At 47.5% G+C, this 16,165-nt stretch overlaps 1 protein-coding gene across 1 annotated transcript in view; it reads right to left on the bottom strand.

Moving 5' to 3' along the window:
• Window positions 1-16,165, bottom strand: part of gmcl1 (germ cell-less, spermatogenesis associated) — a 78,863-nt gene that overhangs the window by 34,228 nt on the left and 28,470 nt on the right. The window contains exons 4-8 of the mRNA XM_078565404.1: window positions 14,171-14,268; window positions 8,968-9,080; window positions 8,680-8,745; window positions 6,729-6,813; window positions 5,777-5,867 (exon numbers count right to left, since the gene is read on the bottom strand). Of these exons, the coding sequence (XP_078421530.1) occupies window positions 5,777-5,867; window positions 6,729-6,813; window positions 8,680-8,745; window positions 8,968-9,080; window positions 14,171-14,268 (453 nt within the window). The remainder of the gene's footprint in view (window positions 1-5,776; window positions 5,868-6,728; window positions 6,814-8,679; window positions 8,746-8,967; window positions 9,081-14,170; window positions 14,269-16,165) is intronic.

Here is a 16,165-nt window from a genome sequence, read left to right as displayed (position 1 = left end):
GGACCAATTCACATAGTGCCACTCCTCCGCCGTCTCCCCGTAACCCTGCACATCCTGCTTCTTCAGATAATAATCCAATTCCCTCTTGAATGCCTTGACTGAACCTGCCCCCACCCACACTCTCGGGCAGCACATTCCAGACCCTAACCACTCCTCATATCGCCACTGCTTCTTCCAAGAACCTAAAGAGAGAGATTCCTCTGTGCAATGTTAAAGACAAAAGCGTTTTCAGATGAATTCATGAAGCTGTTCCATGTCATGAGAACACATGAACATAAAAAATTCCAGGGTAAATATGAATGCAATCTATGTGTGGTAGTTCACCTTTGTAGAAAGCTAGCTTATCAACTGGAGGGATGGTCAGAAGAGATAAAACAGCCTTTTCAGCTACAAAATGATTTATTACATACAGAAAAGCAGCAGAGGCTGCGGTAAAATAAAACGAGGTGAAATCATTTAGTGGCACAGTGTCACAGATTTTATTGAATCACTATCTGTTCAGAGGCTGTTACTTTATCTGCGATTTTTATTCGATCAGATTTCTGCTATTTTCCGCTCTTTGACTAGCACTCTGCCTGTCTCTGCCTTTGTCTTGATCAGATAATGTACGTGGAGGGAGCCAGTGATATGGTTTTGCTGTTCTGTTCTGTCATGGATAGAAGATGGGCTGGCTAACAGGAAGCATAAATGGGTCTTTTTCAGGTTGGCAAGATGTAACGAGTGGTGTGCCACAGGGATCAGTGCTGGGACCTCAACTGTTTACAATTTTTATAAATGATCAGCGGGTGCAACCCCCAGGGCCATCCATCCGGGTGACTCCGGGATTGTCCGGCTCCCATCCGAATCCCCTCTTCCCGTGACCTCGGCAGCTCCAGCTCCACAGGCCGAGGAGGGTGCCACTGCCACACAGCAGGACCCCAAAAGCAGCCCGGGACCCTCCAAGTCTCGGCCGTCCAGAGGACGCCCACCAAAGTCATCACAGACAGGGTGCAGCAATCAGCAGGCTGCCTTCACTCCGCTGTGGATGGCTGGGGAGCACCAAGACATAGTGACAGCATTAGGAAGGTTAAGAAGATCTAGTTGCACAGCCTGGGCACGGGTGTTAATCACTTGTACATACTGTTCACTATTGTCAACAAACTCCCAAGAATGTCTTCCTGCCTATGGCTCCTTGTTCTGATGAGCAGTGTTCTTCTCACTCAGATGTGAAACCTTTTTGCACAAGGGCAGGTGTCTCAGTCCAGGGCCCCTTCCCTGTTCAGTGTGTAACCTTCAGACCAGAGTGATGGTCCAGCCTCACAGTCCCTGGACACATTCCTGATGCCTGCACCATGAAGGTGCTGGTCATTGCTGCCAGAATATCATGAGCAGGCATCACAGAGTTCCGTCATTCTCTCTGTGTGGCTCTCAGCACCTTTAAGGTGGGGCTGGACCCCCCATCTCTTCAGCATCTGTGCTCCTGAAGGGGTCAGGTGCTGAAGGCAGACAAAGGATCAGATGCTTTTAAGGTTTCATGGTTGCGTCTCTACAATATGGCCTTGATCATAGAGTGTAAGTGAGCTGCCCTCGGCCAGACAGGAGTCAGGCATGCTCAGAGGCTATGTGAAGATCCATGGAGTGTCCTCACTGCATGCCGTCATCATCCTCCTGCAATCAAGCCACTATTAGGGCCTCCAATGCATCGCCATGACAGGAGCCTGAGCACTGAGGGTATGTGCGCTGCCGTACGCCAGACTGGAGTCAAGCGTATATAGGTGCAATGTGAGGATCTTATGGTGTCTTCTCGCTGCATGTCAAATCTACCAGCTATGAGGGCCTCCTGAGCATGCCTGCCTCGTCTGGCCAGTGCGAGGGCCACATCCCAGTCACTGTCGCTTACGAGGATCTCCTCATCCCCCTTAACGTCCTCTTCATCTGAGGAGACATGCAGCTCCTCCTCAGCCAGCTCCTCTCCCCGTTGCAGCGCCAGGTTGTAAAGGGCACAGTAGGCGACGACGATGTGTGACACCCTGTGTGAACGATACTGCAGGGCTCCACCAGACCGGCCCAGGCACTGGAAACTCATCTTCAGCATCCCGATGGTTTGCTCCACCAAGTTGTGAGTTGCAGCATGAGCCTCATTATGGCGTCGCTCTGCTGCAGCCTGAGGCCATCGCACAGGTGTCAGCAGCCACGGCCTCTGTGGGTAGCCCTTGTCCCTGAGGAGCCATCCCTGCAGCCTCTGTGGACCCTGGAAGACGTCAGGGATCTGTGACTGTCTGAGAATGTAAGAGTTGTGCACACTCCCTGGAAACCATGCACAGACCTGCAGGATGCATTTGTGGTGGTCTCACACCAGCTGCACATTCAGCAAATGGAATCCCTTGCGGTTATGTCAGGAAGATATAATAATTGTCATAATGATGTCAGAATTTATTGTAAAATAGTGGTATCTGTGTCTGTATGTATGTATGTATGCGTGCGTGTGTGTGTGTGTCTGTATAAGTCTGTGTGCGTCTGTATCTGTGTGAGACTTACTTGGATTAAAGGCAGCTGCTCTGAAGGCTTTGATGTAAACATGGGGGAAGTTTAGAATTTAAGGTGTAAAAGGACATTTGCAATTTGAAATAAACCAGACTTGATTGTTTTCAAAGGAGGGGTGAAATGTGTTACCTAGCCAGATGAAGTTTAGAAACAGTGTGTTTATTTTTCCCAAAGATTACTGGTAAAACTTAGTGCTATGAGAGATTTTTATCAGAAAGATAAGTCCAAAAGACATAGTGAAACAATGGGAATTTGCATCCAAAGGGGAAAATATGTATAAAGGAGAGAAGACTGTAAGGATGGGCGTTTTTAAGGTCTAACAAGTGTGAAAAGCCTTCAGCATCTATGCTTCAAGCTGCTGTTTTCAAAGGACTGAAGTTAAGAAAACTCACTTTGAATTAGACTGGTTCAGGGTATTGTGTGTCACCCTGCCTGACTCTTTTAAAATCCATGTGTCTTACTGTTGCCTTAATGAAAGTGTAACTAGGGATCAGATTAAGTTGGGGATTTAGGAGTTATCATAGTAGTAATTTGTAGATCTATGTATGTGATTAAAATCATTTCTCTTATTAATAATTGTTCAATCTAGTTTTGTAAAAACCTATAAGGCTTGGTGGTCTTTTTACTACTGAATTCAAGGCAGGCATCTTGAAATTTATACAAATTGCAAAACAAGTTGTGCCAGTTGTTTCAACTTTCTCTTTGGGATTTGAACAACTCAATATTTACCACTGGTTGTGCCATAACAGTTGACATAGTTGACCACATATTGCGACGGAGATCTGAGTGCCATGTGAGTGCAGTCGATGGCACCCTGAACCTGTGAGAAACCCAAGATCTGGGCAAATCTAATCGCTCTTGCATCCTGGCTCTCCTGGTCCTGGGAAAAATGCACAAAGTTGTGTGCCCTCACGAAGATGGCATCCATGACCTCATGGGTGCATTTGTGGGTGGAGGCTTGTGATATCCCACAGAGGTCGCCTGTGGAGCCCTGAAAGGAGCCACGGGCGTAGAAATTGAGTGCCGCTGTCAATTTCACAGCCACTGGCAGTGTATGTCCTCCATGTCCATGTGGCACCAAATCCTGCAGTAGCTGGCAGATGTGACCAGCCAGTTCCCTAGACATGCGCAGTCTTCAGCGACACTGGTTCTTGGTCACCTGCAGGAATGAAAGGCGGTATCTATATACCCTGGGTCTAGCTAGGCACCAACCAGCAACAGCTCGCTGTGGCTCTTCAGCGTGTGGGAGAGCCCCGGACGCCACTTCTTCCAGAGGGTGCTGCTCCTCCCTCTGCGCAGCCGGATGCCCCAGTCACTCTCTTCTCTGTCGTCTTCACTCTCTTAATGTCATGAGGCATACAGCTAGTTCACCAGGCTCCATGATCCTGATGTACTCCTCCTGCAGGATGAAAGAGAGATATGTGGGTTAGCATGGGTATACTAAGAAACTCTCTTGGTTAAGTCTGAAGGCCCCTTAACACATCCCGGAGAGTGCTGGCCACCACTCGGATGGCCAGAGATTAGTGCGCTGCATGGCTGCCAAAACCCTACCTTCCTCCGCCCCACTCCACCCAACCCATTAGCGGCAGCTTTGCCCATTGGGCTGCATGCTGTGCTCCCAGCTCAGGCTTCTCCTAACCCACACTGCAAAGCTGCACTGTTAGCTGGAACCAAGGGGCTGACATTGCCAGGTGCTGTGAGCGCCTCCACCAGAGACTGCTCCATAGTCAGCTTTAGCAAGGAGATTGTACAACGTGCTCAGTCGTCCCAACTGTTCTGCAGTCCAATAAAATGCTCGTTAATCTGTAGCCTGTGCCCGAGGGGTGAAAAGTTCTGGAATACTTGGTGGCACCTTGATGTCTCTGCATTGCTTGAGTGGGCAGATAATCTAGAGACCTAACTCCAATCAATGTGGCTGCACCTGAACTGTCTCAGGTTATTATACAAGGTGTCCCTAATGTGTGGCCACTTCCCTTGCCCACCCACTCCCCACGTGCATGTGTCCTATCTTCAACCGCAGGGCAGCCCTTGCCCCCTCCCCCACCCAACGCATCTCAACCTTGAAGTCCAACAGGCGTCCCTCGCGAGCGCTCCGCAACATCACTGTGTACTCACCTCCGAGTTCGCCTCTAAGTGCAGCCCGCCAAGTGCACGCCTTTTATATACTGTTGTGAAACACGCCGTCGTGATGTGGGCAGTCGATCTAGCAATGAGGCGGGGGGAGTAATGACTCCGGCGGGCTAGTCTTATAATAACATGCTGACGTATTACAATGAAGTTCCCGACGTCTGATGGTGGGGAACGTGACCCACCATCAACGGGCTGAGCAGACGATCGCAAACTGGTTTCATAATATCGTGAAACTGATTCCTGGCCTTCTCGCCACATTGTCCCAAGCACTCCGCCGAGCACGCCCGACGCCAGCGGGCACAGACCATTCAGCCCAAGGAGAGTCTGCCACTGATCAAATAGTTGTTGTTTCATGGTGCCGTGTGACGCTATTTCAGAAAAGACAAAATTCATTGTTTTTTTCTGACCGAGGTGAACCTTCCTTAACATCTGCCCTTGGGAAGATTCTGGTACATCCCTCTGTTCCTTTACTGGGAGGTGAGGTAAAGTGAAGAAGATTGTTAATCAAACCTAGTGAGTTGAGACGTAATGGGAAACAGTCTAATGAATGGAGGACTAAGGTGCACAGATATTACAAATTTAGATGCGTATGAAAACGGGCAAAGTGAATTGACTGCAATGTACTGACTCTGACAGCTTTTACACATTATTCATTACACAATGGACAAGTAATTGTTTCAGCCATCAGGAAGTCAGGTTTACACAAGTGTATCCCGCACAGTAAAAGCAGATGGTGTGTTCAGAGTTGCTAAACCCTCAAGGAGCTGCCCTGAGGCAATGGCAGATTCACAGGCTTCCTGCAGGCCCCCAGAAACTCGACAGTGCGCTGGTTCAGGATGAAAGAGACATGAGGATAACCACCGACAGACTGAAGACAATCTGGGGGTGAGACACGAGAAACAAATCCATTCTGGGGGTCAGTGCGCAATTTTACATTGCACCAGCAAGGTGCATGAGCACGCCAGCAGCCTTTGCCCCCCTCCCCCACCCAACATGCCTCAACCTTGAAGTCCAGCAGGCGACCCTCGCGAGCGCTCCGTCATGTCACTGTGTACTCACCTCGCAATCGCCATCAGCCGCACATCTAGAGAAGCAAGCCCAGCAGAGAGGAGACAGCACTCACCTTTCCTACGTTTGGAGAACCAGGCATCTGCATCAGTTAACAACTGCTTCAAAGGGCCGTTCCAGGAGGGCACTAGTTGAAGGAACATCCACTGCAAAAGGAAAGCATTCAACTCAAACGCTGTCTGGGACACAGGGGAACTGATCCAGCAGGTTCTCTCCACACACTGACTGTACCCTCACTCTGCCAGCCAGACTCTGTAATTACAATGGTAAAAGATGCACTGTGGAGTACTGAACGTTTAAAATGGTTTACGCTTCAGCTAATGCAACTTGAAAGCAGTAGACAGCAAAGTAGAAGTTGGTTCTCACAGTGTTGCACTGGTTTGAAACCTGGAAGTGTCAATGAAATGAAAGACAAGAGAATAAACAGGTGAAACATGACAAGTATCCACCTTTGCTTATTCAATGCCCTATCCTGGTGTAGATGAGACCAAGCTGGAGCATTGGCAGCCTGTTAATATTTTCCGATAAGTTTCCAGAATTAATATTTCTGCAGTGTATCAACATTTGGTGTGGGAAAGGGTCTCGCACACAGAAAAGCTTGAGGAACACTGATAGATTTCTGGATACTGATGACATCAAGGGATATGGGGATAGTGCGGGAAAGTGATGTTGATTTGGCGATCAGCCGTGATCTTATTGAATGGTGGAGCGGTCTCAATGTGCTGAATGGCCTCCTCCTGCTCCTATGTCCCTATTCGTCCAGCACGGGCGGCCGTACCTTCGGCTGCCTGGGCCCTGAGCTCTGGAATCTCCTCCTTAAATCTCGCAACTTATCTCTCCTTCTTTAACACCTTCTTCAAACCTACCTGACCGAGCTTTTTGGTCGTCTGCCCTAATATCTTGCGATGTGGCCTGGTGTCACGTTACTTTTGATCACGCTCCTGTTGAATGCGCCTTGAGGCACCTTCACCAAAGTAAAGGTGCTATATAAATGCAACTTGTTGTACCTTTTTTAGTGCAGTGTACACGTCCATCTCCACCTGCATCACAAACAAGTCTGGAGAGCTGATCAACTTCTCCATCAGACCTATGCTGGACAGGTGAAAGAAAAAAAAGATATCAGTGTCTGAGCTGAACGACACACCAACAGCAGCATCAACTGTGCTGAAGACACTAAGATTGGAGGCGTTGTGGACAGCGAGGAAGGCTTTCAAAGCTTGCAGAGGGATCTGGACCAACTGGAAAAATAGGCCAGAAAATGGCAGATGGAATTTAATGCGGAAAAGTGTGAGGTGTTACATTTTGGAAGGTCAAACCAAGGTAGGACATACACAGTAAATGGTAGGGCATTGAGGAGTGCGGAGGAACAAAGGGATCTGGGAGTTCAGATACATAATTCCCTGAAAGTGGCGTCACAGGTAGACAGGGTTGTAAAGAAAGCTTTTGGCATACTGGCCTTCATAAATCAAAGTATTGAGTATAGGAGTTGGGATGTTATGATGAGGTTGTATAAGACATTGGTGAGGCCAACTTTGGAGTATTGCGTGCAGTTCTGGTCACCTAACTACAGGAAGGATATCAGTAAGATTGAGAGAGTGCAGAGAAGATTTACTAGTATGTTGCCGGGTCTTAAAGAGTTGAGTTACAGGGAAAGATTAAACAGGTTAGGACTTTATTCCTTGGAGCGTAGAAGAATGAGGAGAGATTTGATAGAAGTTTACAAAATTGTGAGGGGTATAGACAGAGTAAATGCGAGTAGGCTCTTTCCACTTAGATTAGGGGAAATAAACACGAGAGGACATGGCTTTAGGGTGAAAGGGGAAAGGTTTAGGGGGAACATTAGGGGGAACTTCTTCACTCAGAGAGTGGTGAGAGTGTGGAACGAGCTACCATCTGACGTGGTAAATGCGGGCTCATTCTTAAGTTTTAAGAATAAACTAGATAGATACATGGATGGGAGAGGTCTGGAGGGTTATGGACTAGGTGCAGGTCAATGGGCTTAGCGGAATAATATTTCGACACAGACTAGAAGGGCCGAATGGCCTGTTTTCTGTGCTGTAGTGTTCTATGGTTCTATGGTTCTAACTGCTCTTTCCCCAAATTATTCTCCATCAACGGGTTTATCCGTTTTTGAAAAAGTTCCTCTTGAATCCACCGCCCCTTTAAAGAAGCACATTCCAAATCACAACTCCTCTCAGAGTAAAGGAAATTCAACTCATCTCTCCCTTTGGATTTATGGCCCTTTACCTTAAACTCCTATCTAATAGTTACCAACCCTGCTGACAGTGGAAACAGCCTCTCCCATCTACTCTATCAAAAACCTTCATGGCTTTGAACCTCTCTATTAAATCTCCCCTTAACCTTCTCCGCTCTAAGGAGAACAACCCCAGCTTCTCCAGTCCCTCCACATTGACTGAGATCCCTCATACCCTGGGACCATGCTAGTCAATCTTCTCTAAGCCTTCTCCAGCCTTGACCTCCTTCCTCAAGTGTAACTGTTGCGTTTCCACCATCACAGCAGCGACAACACTTCAAAAAGTACTTTGTTGGCTTAAAGGGCTTGGGACTTCCTGAGGCTGTGAAAGATGCTACACACAGAGGTGAGTCCTTTTTTTGCTTTCTCTGAGTTGGCACAGAGCAAGCTCGGGAGTGATGCTAGGAACAGTGTTTTCGCTCAATGGGTGATTGTTACCTGGAATGGCTAAAGGGTTAAAAATAATGGCAGCTAAAACTCTGGAGTCATTCAGCAGACTGTGCGATACTGCAGGTTTCTTTGGAACAGTGAGCTGAATAAATAACTTCCCTCAATGGTCTGATCTTTGTGAACGCATTTGAATAATTACGTCACCACTTTACATGTTGAATTCTCCCCTAACAAACAACATTTCACTCACATGTCCCAAGAGGCGAAAGAGCAAGCAAAATAAAGTTTGAACAGTTGAAGCGATGATGAATTACCTCAGATCTTTCAGCAGCTCCACGCTCTGATGCGTCATCAGGTTGTTTAAAAGCCACTCAAGACACCTGGAATTAAAAAGAAAATCAATAAGCAATTTTCAATAAACATTAGACTTTCAACTGCCGCAGCTTAATATTTCTGTCTTGGCAGGCAATAACAAGGAAAGGACAATTAGTCAGGTTGCCAATGCTCTGTGCAACAGGGACAGTGGGGCAATAGTGAATAAAAGAATGGAAGCAGTGTGAGCAAAGAGCAGGACAAAAATCAGAATCTATTCCAGAACTTACTTTTGCTTGACTGAGTCCAGTCCATAACTTCCAGCTGCTGTATAGAAGTTGCAGACAGATTTGGAACTGATTGTCTCCTTCATGATCTCTCCGCATTGCTGGATCAAAGCGTCCTTCAGGAATCAAACAGGAGAAAGGGGTGGTGAGGAAAGGTACTCTTGGGTGCCTGCAGGCAGAACATGACTGGAGGGCCCGAACTGAAAGGATTCTCCTCGCCAGAATGCATACACAAATTTGCTTTCAAAGCTTTTAGCACTGATGCAACCTTTACATAACTTAAAAACCTTGCCTTCCGTGATGTTGCGAATTTGTCTTCTGTCACCGGAAAGGGCAGTGGAATCAGGCTCACTCATAACTTTTCAAAGGAAATTGGATCAATCGCTGATGGGGAAAAATGTGCAGGGATTTAGGGGGAAGAGCACAAGATTGGGACTAATTTGATAGCTCTTCCAAAGAGCCAGCATAGGTACAATGGGCTGAATGGATTCCCTTGTGTGCTATCGTTCTTTGTCTGTCTTTCGCGTAGCTTATGATTGGATGCAATTTGTGATGTGAAGCACGTGGAGGCCACTGCTGACTCTCTTCTTTGCCCCTGCAACACCTCATTGCCACCCTGACCTGGCAGAGGAGAGTCCTCGCCTGGAACAGGTATGTCTGCATTAGCCTCCAAGCACACCGAAAAGTCATCAGGAATTCATGCCAGGTCACACGCTACTCACGAATGCCTGCACTTGTGATGCTGTGCTCGCCCCGATTTGTCATGACTTCCAGAAAATCAAACTGATGCTCCAAGAGCAGCTGTAAATTTATAACACGCTGCACATCCACCCACACAAAACACTCCTCTACAATTTTTCTTTCCCTGTTACACTGACTCACAGTGAATCAAGCTGACACTGGTTAATGCAGCTCAGGCAAACTCATTTTTCTTGCTGAAAATTTGAAATCGATCTGCGAATGCGCTGTGCCCAGTGCTGCATCACGCAGACGAAAGGGCAGCTACCCAAGCCAAGCATCAGCACCGACGATGCTGATACCGAGAGGAACCCACTCGGGTGCCAGCTGACTTCATTCAGGGCCTGTGGGAAGTTCTGAACTCAGCAGGGATTCCCCTTCACAGCGGCTCGTGTGGTTCCTCCTGCTGGGAAACACATGCAGGCACACATGCCCCACGACCATGGGCAGAATGTAGGGTCAATCATTAAAACAGGAAGCGTGGTCTGAATCTGCTGCGTATATACCTGTTACCAGTTTCAGGGATGTCCTAACCTCCTGCTTTGGAAAGGCAGGACACTTCCAATTCCTGAATCGGGCTCCCGCTGTGAAATTGTAGACCAGCTCCACATGCTAAGTGCCTCTTGCAACGCTCCTTGTGCGCCAAGAGGAGCAGGAATGCTCCCCTCCCCTCCCCTCTCCACCCTGCCCTCTGTGATTGGAAATCTAGCCCTGGCAGCTGCGGGATCTCTCGTTGCTGTGCTGCCATCACAGGCCTCTCTCCCTCCAGTCAATTGCGGTCAATCCCCTTCACCCTCACAAAGAACTCCAATCACTGAGCTTCCACTCACCCCCCCCACCCCATCCCCAACTGTGGGGACCATCCCCTTGGGATGCAACCTCCTGCCACATGCCATTCAGCTCAACTGGTCTATCAAGGTATGTATGCTCCACATGAGCCTCTTCTCATCTTAACTCAGCTAACCCTGCCATCATTAGCCTCTCTTCCTTCCTCCCACATATACTTTGCAAACTTCTCCTGAAATGCATCTATGCTATCCACCTCACCACTCTCTGGGCAAAGAAATGTCTCCTGAATTCCCGATTGGATTTATTAGCGATTATCTTACATTGATGATATTTCCCACTTTGGGAAACATCTATCCCATCGCAATACTTCATAAATTTAAAGATCTCCATTGTCTTCTCCAGAGAAGAAAACCTCCACCTGTTCAATCTTTCCTGATAAAGGTGAATTTGGATAGGGAGCAGTGAATGTTGTGTTTGACCTTCTTCAGCGGCATGTCCAGCCGTTACTTGAAGAATCTCTTGTTCTGGTCTTAACCGTTACCTGCCGTTGATCAACAAAAAAAAATTCCAGGTGGACCTCTGACCTGAACTTGATCTTCACACTGTCAAACTATTCTGTTATACTGGCTGAATATGCCACTGACTGCACATACCTGCTTAGATTCTCACATAAAATCAGTTCTTACTGGTGATGCACTGGGGGCCTGTGGGGGGGGGGCAACCTAGCAACCAACTGCATCCTCGAGCGAGGTGGGGGCCAAAGGGTGGTATCAGGAAAAAGTGAAATATAAAAGCTTTCCTACCAAACAGGAGAAGAAAAAGGCAAGGGACTTCCAAAGCTCACGGACGCAACCTGGGCTCAGCACCGGCAGCAGTGGGTGCACTCGCTTACCTACACCAGCTCCTGGTCCGACAGCACCTCACTCACTAACCTACACCAGCTCCTGGTCCGACAGCACCTCACTCACTAACCTACACCAGCTCCTGGTCTGACAGCACCTCACTCACTAACCTACACCAGCTCCTGGTCCGACAGCACCTCACTCACTAACCTACACCAGCTCCTGGTCTGACAGCACCTCACTCACTTACCTACACCAGCTCCTGGTCTGACAGCACCTCACTCACTTACCTACACCAGCTCCTGGTCCGACAGCACCTCACTCACTAACCTACACCAGCTCCTGGTCCGACAGCACCTCACTCACTAACCTACACCAGCTCCTGGTCAGACAGCACCTCACTCACTAACCTACACCAGCTCCTGGTCCGACAGCACCTCACTCACTAACCTACACCAGCTCCTGGTCAGACAGCACCTCAGTGCGAAAATCCCATTGGTGTTTTTAAATCCCTCCGCGGCCTCCCCTCTCCCTTTCACTGTAACCTCCTGCAGTCTCACAATTTTCCAAAATTCCTGCGCTCCTCCAATTCTGGTCTCTTTGTGCATCCCTGATTTTAATCGCTCCACCATTGGCTGCCTGGCTTTCACCTGCCTCAGCCCCAAGCTCTGGAATTCCCTCCCTACCCCTCTCTCTCTCTCTCCTCCTTCAAGATGCTCTTGAAAACCTACCTCTGTGACCACACTTTTGTTCACTTTTCCTAATCTCTCCTTATGTGTCTGAGTATCAGAAATATTTTGCTCGATAGGGCTCTGGTTTAGCAGCTTGGGACGTTTTGCTGTGTTCAGTATGAAACGTGATCCCAAACTTTTGCCGGAGTGACTCTGTACCTGGTCAGGATTGCCCACATGGGCCACCAGTGAGGAAGACTCAATCGGGCTAGCTGTGGCACTCGGAATGTGTCTAACCTCTGCTTGCAGCGTATCCCCCCAGTGGGACTGCTGAGATTGTGCCATCAACATCAGGAAAAGCCCAAAGCAAACTCGCAAAATGTAACACTCCAGTATGCAGAATGTCAGTGTACATGTGGAGAGCTCTCATCAAAGGGGCAGTGACCTGAAACCTCGTCTCCTTTTCACTCTCCCCCAGTGCAGCCTGACCTGCTGAATATTCCCAGCGTTTTCTGTTCTTTGCGTGCAAGCTTCAGCAACACAGCCCACTAACCCGCAAGACCAGCGCTCAAAACATTAACCAGATCTGAGGACTAAACTAACTACATTTAAATGTATAGTTACCATCAATCCTTCCTAATGGAGCAACAATAACTTGTATTTATATAGCACCTTCAAAGTAATAGAATATGTGAAAGTGCTTCACATGAGCATTTTGAAACTAATTAGGACATGGAGCCACATAAGGAGATATTAGGTCAGATGACCAAAAGCTTTGTTAAAAGAGGTAGGCTTTAAGGAGTCTCTCCAAGGGAGATTTTGAGATATGCGTCACTTTGGTTTTGCCAATGTTCACTTTCATTCCGAAGTTCATGCCTGCTGTTTCGCGTCTTTCTCCTCGTTCCTGTGACCCTCCTTCTGTGCTTGTTACAATTGCAGTAGGCAGGAATGTGGAGGTGAGGTTACAATCAGATTAGCATGGCAGAGCAGGTTCGAGGGACCGAGTGGCCTGCTCCTGCTCCTAATTCATGTGTTCGTATGCTCAATAGCTTCCCCAGTCACGTAGCAATCCGGCCGGTATGAATATTTCTTTGGAATGGGAGTGAGCATTGGAAAACCCAAAGTGATGCATATCTCAAAATAACCTAGAAATATTCATCTATTCATCGAAGGAAGAGAACTAGAACAGGTAGAATTCAGGTACTTTAGGAAACATCACATCTGCAGATGGAAGATACAACAACAAAACAAGAACAAGGAGAGCAATGGGAAAGGCTACGTTTGGTAACAAGAGACTGTTGCTAACCGGAAAGCTGAAGAAACAACTCAAGAAGCAACTTGTAAAGAGATTGATTTGGAGTGTTCCATGGAGGTGAGACTTGGACCTTACAGAAAGAGCAGGCCAACTTGCGAAATAGCTTTGAAACATGGGTCCGGAGGAGAATGGAAAGGTTCAGCTGGACAGAAAACGTAATGAATGGTGAAGTGCTGAGGAGAGTGAATGAACGTGCTGAACGTAATGAGGAACGGAGAGTCTGGGTAGGGCATAGCTTAAGGAGAAACAGACTTGTAAGAGATGTTATGGAGGGAAGATTTCAAGGAACAGGAGGGAGGAAGAGAATATCAATGTTGGATGTCTCAAAAGCTGAAGGAAGCTACTGGGAAATGAAAAGACTGGCACAGGATAGAGAGACGCATGGAAAGACTCATCGGAGCCAAGGGCCTGCCTTCAGGCAAGGCACACATCATGATGATGATGATTAAAGGAGGAAAGCGAGGTAAAGAGGAAGAGAGGTTTCGGGAGGAAATTTCAGAGCTCGAGGCCCAGGCAACTGAAGGCATGGCCAGCAACGGCAGAGCGGTTAAAACGGTGATGCTCAAGAGGTTAGAATCAGGAGTACAGAGATCTCAGGGGGTTGCGGGGATGGAGGAGGTTACAGAGAGATAGGGAGGCGAGACAATTGCAACAGTCTATCCTTTCAAACAGTAAGGCAAGGGCTTATCAATCAAGTGAGGAAAATGCGAGTCATTTTCTGCTGAAGACCAACTGCAAGTTGCAGGAATTTTGACAGCTCTTTCCAAGCACACATGATGGGGTGTGTTATGGGGAAGGGGTTCGAGTGATAGCTTATCACCAAGTGTTTCCTGTTCTGTTTCGAGGCTTACCAGTTGAAGCATGCAGGCTGCTGCCAGAATTGTCACCACCCGACTGGGATGGATTAAGACATCGTCTCGATACAACGAGCCAAACGCCACTTGCAGTGCTGCCAGAGAGAAGAGCGGAATAAGAGCTCGAATGCCACAAACGTACTCATTAGAAAGTAGTCAGATCCTCTCAAATCACTAAATCCCTGCAGCTTGATCACCTCTCAAAGGCCTTCGGGATTTTACTCATGGTGGCCGGATTGCTCTCAGTGGGGAAGTTATCGAGCATACAAACATATGAATTAGGAGCAGGAGTAGGCCACTCGGCCCCTCGAACTTGCTCTGCCAGACAATAAGATGATGGCTGATCTGACTGTAACCTCAATTCCACGTTCCCGCCTACCCCCATTAACCTTTCACCCCCTTGACTATCAAGAATCTACCTAACTCTGCCTTAAAAATACTCAAAGGCTCTGCTTCCACCACCTTTTGAGGAAGAGAATTCCAAAGACTCACGACCCTCTGAGATAAAAAAAAATTCTCATCTCTGTCTTAAGTGCACAACTCCTTATTTTTAAACAGTGACCCATAGATCAAGATTCTCCTTAAGAGGAATCCTTTCTATGTCCGCCCTGTCAAGGCCCTCAGGATCTTTAATGTTTCAATTAAATCGCCTCTTACTCTTCTAAACTCCAGCGTATACAAGCCTAGCCTATCCAACCTTTCCTCATGAGACAACCCACTCACTCCAGGTATTGAGCTGTGACAATATAGGGCCAGGAGGCATATTTTCCAGTGGTTACCAACACAACATCTCCCAATTTGGTCAGCTTTCACATAGAAGAAACAGGAGTAGGCCATTCGGCCCCTCAAGTCTGTGCCACTATTTGATAAGATCTTGGCTGATCTTTGACATCAACTCCACTTTCCAACCCAATCCCCATATCCCTCGATTCCCTTGGAGTCTTAAAACCTATCGATCTCAGTCTTGAATATACTCATCAACTTTCCTTGGTAATATTATTTACCTCTTTGTTTAACCTAATGCTATCCTTAACCTCTTCAATTAGACATGCATTGATCACGTTTCCAGTGGAGCTTTTACTTCTCAATGGTTTGCAGATTTATTGACAATCATGAAATATTTCTTTCAATGTTCCTCATTTATTCATCTAGAGTCGTTCTATTTAATCTAAATTCCCCAAAACGCTGCACTGCTCTGTGGCCTTGACTTTTATCTCTAGAAATTTCCCCTTTACTTGATTCCCAACCGTCTGCACCCCCCCAATCATTTTTTGTTTGAAGTCTTTTCTGTGGCCCAAGGTGCGCTATTCACTAGCGCAGTGATTCCAGCCCTATTTAAGAGAGGGCTGTCACAGTGGAACAGCTACATCTTTCCCCAGTCTTGATGCCAGTGCTCCATGAATTAAAGCCCCTGTCTGCCACACCAATCTGTGTTCAACTCTTGGATCTGTTCAGCCTAACAGAGGTCATGCAAGGCTCAGGTAGTAATCTGCAGATTATTAGCTTTTTGAATTTGGTGGCTATAAGTGTCTAATTTAAATCTGTGCCGATGTGGATTATGACAACTGGGCCCTTCCCTTCCCACTCTAAGTGCAGAATTTTTAGGTTGGCGGGCAGGCGCGATCGGAGGGCCTGGGATCGGCTAGGGAATGGACCGCCGACCACGATTTCAGCCAATTAATGGCCAGCCAGCATGAAACGCGCAGTGAGAAGCTCAGCGCTACCTGAGTGGGAGCGGGAAGAGGGCAGACGCTAACGTCAGCGCGGGTGCAGGCTGACAGAAAGCTCCCTGAAGGCAGGGAGCTGCCTCAGGGAGCTGCAGGCATGAAAAGCATGAAATAAAGTCTTTAAAATCAGGGAAAAAAATGTGCAAGTGTCACAATCAGTCACCTGAACATACACATGATAAAACTGCTGTCCGTAGGTTTTTATTTTTCTTTCAATTCAATGACAGAAACCTCATCCCGCCCTTGGGTGAGGTTTCATGAAAAA

The sequence above is a fragment of the Cetorhinus maximus genome, chromosome 20 (assembly GCF_964194155.1).
Source record: "Cetorhinus maximus chromosome 20, sCetMax3.hap1.1, whole genome shotgun sequence".
NCBI lineage: Eukaryota > Metazoa > Chordata > Chondrichthyes > Lamniformes > Cetorhinidae > Cetorhinus > Cetorhinus maximus.
This window is presented reverse-complemented; position numbering and strand designations above follow the sequence as displayed.